General features: G+C 38.5%; 1 protein-coding gene and 1 long non-coding RNA gene across 2 annotated transcripts in view; one reads left to right on the top strand and one right to left on the bottom strand.

Moving 5' to 3' along the window:
- The window catches only part of LOC107679636 (uncharacterized), a 9,783-nt gene extending 1,991 nt beyond the window's left edge, over window positions 1-7,792 (top strand). Inside the window, exons 2-3 of the long non-coding RNA XR_001633072.1 lie at window positions 1,842-1,849; window positions 7,782-7,792. This is a non-coding gene — a long non-coding RNA (uncharacterized LOC107679636). The remainder of the gene's footprint in view (window positions 1-1,841; window positions 1,850-7,781) is intronic.
- Window positions 1-8,003, bottom strand: part of LOC107679635 (procollagen-lysine,2-oxoglutarate 5-dioxygenase 2-like) — a 46,532-nt gene that overhangs the window by 8,900 nt on the left and 29,629 nt on the right. Inside the window, exons 8-13 of the mRNA XM_016475249.1 lie at window positions 6,738-6,839; window positions 6,547-6,672; window positions 4,118-4,239; window positions 2,703-2,807; window positions 395-520; window positions 1-121 (exon numbers count right to left, since the gene is read on the bottom strand). The exon at window positions 1-121 is cut by the window's left edge and continues 4 nt beyond it. Of these exons, the coding sequence (XP_016330735.1) occupies window positions 1-121; window positions 395-520; window positions 2,703-2,807; window positions 4,118-4,239; window positions 6,547-6,672; window positions 6,738-6,839 (702 nt within the window). The remainder of the gene's footprint in view (window positions 122-394; window positions 521-2,702; window positions 2,808-4,117; window positions 4,240-6,546; window positions 6,673-6,737; window positions 6,840-8,003) is intronic.

Here is an 8,003-nt window from a genome sequence, read left to right as displayed (position 1 = left end):
CATGGCCATGTCGGGGTCCAATCTCTCCAAGACAAAGACATTCCTATTTTTGAGCTCATTTCGCAGAGTCTGGCCCTTTATGAGGTAGATGTGGGCCATGAAGGGGATGTTCCACACACCACTATTTACACAAGGAAAGACAAAAGAATATATAAAAAAATAGTAACAATGCTTGGTATTATAGAGTCATATTTTAATACAATGTTAAAATAGACTTTGTTAGAGACATGTCCTGGTGAGCAATCGACATGCTAAAAAGTAATCGGAGTTTAAATAGAGTACTCTTTTTGATTCAGAGAAGGATAAATGCAATTTCTTAATGTTCCAATAAGATTATATACAGTGAAATATCAGACCTTAGTCATTTATGGATCACATCCTCCAAGATACTCACACACGCTTTCCTTGCACAATGTCAATGTAGTCCTCAGATCTTGCATAATAACCATCCAGGCTCAGGGCTCCCCAAAAGTTGGACCACAATTTTCCATGACGGGTGACAAGAGGGCCAATTATTTTTCTGAGGTCGAAAAAGGAAAAAAAATCAGCACATAAATCAGCAACAGTCCATAAATGTACTATGATAGGCCTATTATGCAAGATACAATGCTGCTTTTTTGCCACCACAAGAAGACCCTAAAATTATAGGAAAACTGAATGCAATGAATGCAATATCGCCGTTTGATGACCACAAACGTGATGATCTGAGTTTCAGATTCGCTGTAGTACTGAATTAATTTTCCAGGATGACACTGCAGCATGGTGGCAGGAAGGTCCCCGGTTTGAGCCAGAAGGCCTTTCTGTGTGAGTTTCCATGTTCTCCTGTGTTGGCATGGGTTTCCTATGGGTGCTCAGGTTCAGTGGTTTTCAAACATTTTTAAGAGCGACCCTTTTTTTATTTTTTAAATTGAAGTGACCCATATATACATATATTATCACGAAAAAGCTGTCACTCGATTTTAGTTTATCGCGATCACACAACATTCCGTTATGATCAATAAAGCTCTCTACATTGCACAATGAATCTTTTATTTAGATTGCGTCTACAATACTAAAAAGTTGTTTATGCTTTTTGAACATTTTGTTCGGTGAGTGGATTTTAACTTAAACACCTCTGATTGGCTGTTGCGTTCAAGAAATCAACAGACATGTCTGTGATTGGCCACACTGCTCAACGCTGCAAAAACACATAAATAAAAAAAACCTTTGAAGCCGCTTTCCACAGAGCAAACACAAATATGCATTGGAATCTGTCATGACACAGCTGCCGCTTACTTTAGTTTTATTTTTTTTATGTTTATTTTGTTATTAAAATTACATTTGCCGGCATTGCACAATGAATCTTTTATTTAGATTGCGTCTACAATACTAAAAAGTTGTTTATGCTTTTTGAACATTTTGTTCGGTGAGTGGATTTTAACTTAAACACCTCTGATTGGCTGTTGCGTTCAAGAAATCAACAGACATGTCTGTGATTGGCCACACTGCTCAACGCTGCAAAAACACATAAATAAAAAAAAACCTTTGAAGCCGCTTTCCACAGAGCAAACACAAATATGCATTGGAATCTGCCATGACACAGCTGCCGCTTACTTTAATTTTATTTTTTTTATGTTTATTTTGTTATTAAAATTACATTTGCCGGTTTCTGCCTCCTTTCATGGGTCTTGAACTTTGTTACATGCATATACATATATATACATTTTCCTTAAATTATCCTGGCGACCCACCCGAGGGACATGACCCTGTGTTTGCAAACAAGCCAAACCACTACTCTGATTTCCCGCACAATCCAAAAGACATGCAGTATAGGTGATTTGGACAAAATAAATTGCCTGTAGGTGAGAATGTATGTGTGTGTGTGTGTCCGTGTGTTAGCCCTATGACACATCCATGATGTCCCCTGACTGCAGCCCGAGATGCTGAGAAAGGCTCCAGCATCTCTGCGACCCTACAGAGGATAAGTGGTTTGGAAAATAGGTGGGATGGATTGGTTTAATTAAAGTTAGCACATAAGTGGTTACCATGATCCATATGAAAACATATACTTGTGAGGTTGTGAAGAAGGCATCCTTTTATTCGGGCACATGACAGCAGTTTTATATGGTATTGTTCCTATAATCATGAGATTGACCCTGGAGTAACACAGTCAAGTCCTTCACCGCTATTGTGACCTTAAACTCAACAAGCCTACAGAATATCACTTTACTGAGGTAAACATGTCATTCAAAACACATAAGTTGAAATTATAGTGTTGGTCAACAATGTGAAAGCAAGTAAGTAAAATTCCACATTTATACGGTTACTGGTTACGATTTCACTCCACAAGCCAGAGGCCAGCAGAGAGAGTTCCCAAGCCTTCTTAAAATATCTGAAAAGGGCTTCCTCCATAGTCATGCGAAAGAGTGCTTAAGGTTGTCACATTAAATGTGACTGAGTTCAGCCTTGTTTCTTATTTAAAGTCAAGTGGCATTGTAAGAGTACATGTGATGTAGAGCAGACTGTTTCTATGCACCATGGGAAAACAGGAAGCCACCCGTTCTTATTTTTAAACCTTGAGGGATTTGCATTCAGTCGGCTGTAATGTTCCTGTGGTTTTAGCACATGAGAGATTCAAGTCCGTTCCCTCAGACAAAACGGTTACTGTGGAAGATTCCAGATTTTTTTTTTTAAATGCTCAGAATTGATTAAAGGGAAACTACCTGTTTTGTTCGATGAGGAGTTTTATGGTCTGTCGGTTGGTGAGCATCACATCCGCATCAATGCTGAAGTAATAATCACAAGAAAGATCCTTCCGGCACAAATCCCTGTTAGAAAATAGTAAGGGTGTCATTATTAATTCTAGCAAAATTCAGGGCAATGTTGTTTCTCTTGAACAGCAAACAAAAAACAGAATTGAGAGAATTTTGCTAAACTTTTTATTTCCTGAAATGTGACAAACTGCACATATTTGCCAAGCTACCAAATTATGCAATCAAATGTCAGAGATCTGATTATTAACACAAACATTTCTTATCAGATTCGCCCAAGACCAAATTGCATGAGCCTGTCTGAAGAACATATGAGATAAAGTTGATACTTAAATGAAACATACTGTAACTGTGTCCTTGGCTATGAAAGAAAAATATATGAGCAATATAATGTTCCTCTGAATATCATTCTGTGATCATGCGATTCTGAGTATCATTCTCCTAATATTTATTAAATATTCTTAGAATGCTCTGTTCTGAAGCACAATGGAAGGTGTCTGAAACCAACATCTTCTAATGTCTGCTCTGACGTCTTATGCAAACCAGCATTTATTGGACCTAGTAATTAAGACAAACAACTTGAGTGATATCACCATGTCAACAGCTACTGATGCCAAACACAGACATGCAGTAGGAAAACAGCACCAGGACAGAGAATCAACTTGTCTACTGCATATCCTGTAGAGTAGGCCTAAAAAAATATGTGATCGTATAACTTCATACATCCACTAAAAGCTTATGGTTCGCAGTTATTTATGACTGTCTGTGCAAAAGTTATCACCAATCCAACAAGTCACACACTGAAGTTTAATATGTGGGATTAAGGGTTTATTCAAATTACTAACCCTATGTATGAACAACAGTAATAGTGACACTTAAACAAGCAGCAATAATTACTATCTGAACCAGCTAGTTAAAAGTAATTGTAAAAATAGCTCAGAGAAATCAAGTGAGCATGTCTAGCAGCATTTGTTTGCAGATGCCACTTGTTTTTATAGTGTGATAGCTTTTGTGGTAACTGTTTGAAAGCAGACATGTACAAGCAGAATAGTTTGAGCTGGGATGGGAATCTTGGAGACAGCAGTGTTTTGGAGAATGCTAAACTAAGAGCAAATAGAAGGGTTCACAGGAGCTTCTTCTGTACTTCTTTGGTACATTGCTATATGATGGGCAGATTTACTGCTTTGTGGTGAGTCAGATGTTGTTTCTGGGTTTTTTATTTGTAAGGAGTTGAAAAGTTTGCTGACATGTGGCAAAGGTTTGCGTTTATCTTTGATCAAGTGTTAGAGATGCTCAGATTTGCATTGTAATTTAATTCATTATTTGCATATTTTCGAGAGTGACTCTGAAATTAAAGGGATGTTTACATTCCCATGTTCCTTGCTTCTCCTTGAGTTAAGTTCTCCTCGGGGCCAACAGCTTTAAAACTGCGGAATACATCCTTGTTCTCTTCCCAAAACTTCTGTATGTGCTTCTCATGGTAAACCTCCTGAAGAACAAGACATGGAACAAGCACGGTCAAAGACAGACGCTAAAATCCAAAATATATATATATTACAGTAGGAGTCTTTTTATTGCACAGTAACTGCATTGCAATATGAATATTTTGCTGGAAACTCAACAAAATATTATTTAGATTTTATTAACCAGGTTCATCCATCCATTCTCAAAAGAGCTTGTTCTCTGTAGGGTCGTGGGAATGCCGGATCCTATCCCAGTGTTTGGCTTGTTTGTATTTTCGCTCAGTATTTTCACATTACTTGTTTCTTACTCACATGTGAATAATGTGAATATAGAATAACGAATATATCTACCATGTTTAAAAATGGTATAGCAAAATAACATATACCATCCAGTCTTATTTTTCACATAGCAAGAAGCGCTGCTGGAGGTCTAAGAGAAAGTAGAAGCTTCTTTCCCATGACATTGAGCTTAAGGTTACAGATCGGTCACCACTACTTTTGTGGTTCTTGACCAGTCTACACAGCTCACTAGATCAAATGGGACCTGAGTGGCACCATGTAATTTCTCATTTCCGACCTTGGCTCTGGGTACCTAAAGGGAGTGTCCTAGAATCGAGCCAGAGCTTTTTTTAAATTGTTACCGACAGAAGAGCAGGGACTAAACAGGAGACACAGGTGATTCTGGGGAGTCTAAACTGGGACAGTTTCCTTTTCAACCTCAGCATAAGCAGTGTGAGAATTTAAACCCTTGTCCCTTTTTCAAGAACCAACCCAAAACCACTGAGCAGATGAGAGTGGTACGACCCAGCCACTCCCTCATCCTGACAAACAACAGACTCTGGGCTTTGTCTCATCATCCTTTCCAATGCTTCCTAGAAATTAATCAAATGTGTCCGATGGGTTAAAAAAAATAGGCTTTTTTGTTTCACTTGACTAGTCATCTGAGGTTCTACCAGTGACCAAAATGAAAAGGTTCTTCCATTTGCGCTTTAATGTAAGATATAGCCCAAGTATACTTTTTTTCCAGACCAGACAAAGACAAATAAAGTTCTACCCTACTCTCTCAATTGCATTGTTTCAATTCAAAGTCTTATTCATACTGATCTCTGGTTTTGAATTTTCTTACGGTCCTGGGCTGCGCTTCCCAAAAGCTTTGTAAGCCTAAGTTGATCGTAGCTCCATTGGTGGCAATGGTTCTACAATCAATTTAGGCTTACGATGCTTTTGGGAAACGCAGCCCTGCACTGTTTGTTCTACGGACATATCATATCTTATAATGCGGAGTAATGAGGAAAGGTGTGCTCTTAGTTTTCTAAGTGATAAGTGATTGGACGTCTGCCTGGACAACAATAAAACAAAAAATTCTACAGATTTGTGATAGACAGTTCAAGACATAAGAGTCTAGATTACCATAGAGGATCTTTTGACTTGGGCCAGTAAGCACCTACACAGCTCCACCTACAAACCAACTAGCAATGCCACCAAGCAACCAACGTGAACCAACCAGTTAATTTATTCTTGATATGAAAGAAATGTTGCTACTTCCGTTTCATCGCAACTTTAATAACATTCTAGAAACCACTTAGAAAACATTAGCAGTGATAAACATGTCGATGCTCATTATAGAAGAAAAACGATCAAGTCAGCTCAACATTGTGGTAAATTTTGTGCTGACAAATACTACAAGCAAAAATGTGTTATTTCCGCATCAGTAACTCGAGCTTATTGGAAAGGTCTCAAAGCCCTTTTTGCCAACCTTAGTTGAACCCTACGACAAATTTTCAGGACAACCACTGTAAGTTACCCTGTGGATAAAACCCCACACTGAGCAGCCCGCTAAAGAGAGGTCTGGTTGACAGCAACACCCCAGTAAGTGAAACCGTCCTAAAACCAAAGGCCATTTCCTGCACCACAGCAGTGCACAACTTCCACTTCCTCAAGTGGCTCCTCATGGGCATTTATAATTTAAGGAATGTGTAAAGAGACATAGGGCGCATAAGAACCTTGTTGTTGTTGGATACGACACATAACTTCCAAGCTCCACTTCTCTTGGCTTCTCTTTGAGTGAAAACTCAAAACGAACAGCTAGTTATTCTCTCAAAATATACAGACATGTATTAATAGAGCTGGAAATGTTTCATTGTCTTAAATGGTGATTTTAGCATATAACTTTCTAGTGCTTAGGGGAAAAGGAACAACATCAGCTACTGTGGCTTTCATTGGATGACGGTAACCCTCCTGAAGAACAAGACATGGAACAAGCACGGTCAAAGACAGACGCTAAAATCCAAAAGGTCAAATGGTTCTCATTGCTTTGTCAGCCAGACACTCACACTGTTATGAACAAAGACATTCAGTTTATCATTGGGATAATCTAGACTCAGGAACCTCTCCAGGAACTCTGGCAGGAATGGAGTCGGCTGCTCAATGTATATACCAACAGTCACTTGTGGAAATTTCTGTTTAGATAAAGAGAAAAGTCTGGTCAAACATTAATACTTTTTCATGCAGTTGAATTATTCACAATGTTTTCACACAAATCCACCATGTCTTGGTCACAGATGGTACAGCCTTGCTCATAATTCCACACATTGGGGATGTAGTTGGCCAAGTAATTGAAGTATATCTGTGGGAGAAAATAAAATGACATTTTAGGTATTTAGTTATTTTATAATATCTATAAATAAATAAATAACCTTTAAAGCATTTATTCTACATGGTTTAGATGATTTATGCTCCAGAATAGGAAATGTACACCCATATTCCATCCCAGCTTGTAGTAGTTAAATCCAATTTTGGTCAAGACAGCAAACCAAAAATGAATCCCTCTGTCAAACTGTCATGACCTACAGTAACTAGAACTGCAATTATTGCTGGCCTGTTACTTTAGATGTATAACACAACTTACATCAAAGAATGAGTTTTGTATCTCATTTGGAAATGTATAGGACAACGTCGCAGGGAGGGACATTTTGCATCTGATGTTAATTTTGTATTTAAACAGTGTGACAGATCAAGCAGATTAACTGTTCCGAAGGGAATGATGTTCTTGTTCTTGAAAAAGCAAATTAGCGTATAAGAAACAACTGTTTGTATCTTAGATCAGGACACTGAAACAAAATTACTTGTTACCATAAACAGGTTGCCTCAAATTTTGTCAAAAAAAGTAAACCTTAACTATGTATCTTTGATTGATGCGATAAAGGTGTGAATTTTGCAGGGACCCACCCTCTGTGAAGCCCATGGGACACCACACCAAATATGATTTACACCAACAGACATTTGCTATATTTACCCCTACAGTACATTTGTCACACACAAACAGAATTCTGTCAGGACCACTATCGTCAAAGATGATTGACAATTAGCATACAGTTTGGATTGGCGGTATGGTTCTGTTCTGGGCAAGAACTCCCTGCGCATCCATACAGCCTAGCATGGATGAGAGCAGGGAGAGCAGCGATAACCCCCCCAGGGTAAACAGAACAGAACCAACATAAATGTATTGCAGATATCGTTAAAGTTCAATAATGTTATGTACACATTTTAGAATTAGTCTGATTCAAAGGAGAATCAGAAGGCTGAATCCTGACTGACAGAGGAGGAGTTGGGGATGGAGGAGGGTAATTAGCTATTGAGCAATGCGAAAACTGCTGATACTACTGCGGGACCTTATATATGAATGCTTAGGTAGGTGTCATATTCCCATAGGTTGATGGGGATCAGCTGAGAGTCAGCTGATGCGAGCTTGACTAACGTGACCTGCCAGAACTAACGCTACGCTTGATTT

The sequence above is a fragment of the Sinocyclocheilus anshuiensis genome, unplaced genomic scaffold (assembly GCF_001515605.1).
Source record: "Sinocyclocheilus anshuiensis isolate Anshui unplaced genomic scaffold, SAMN03320099.WGS_v1.1 scaffold384, whole genome shotgun sequence".
In the NCBI taxonomy this organism is placed as follows: Eukaryota; Metazoa; Chordata; class Actinopteri; order Cypriniformes; family Cyprinidae; genus Sinocyclocheilus; species Sinocyclocheilus anshuiensis.
This window is presented reverse-complemented; position numbering and strand designations above follow the sequence as displayed.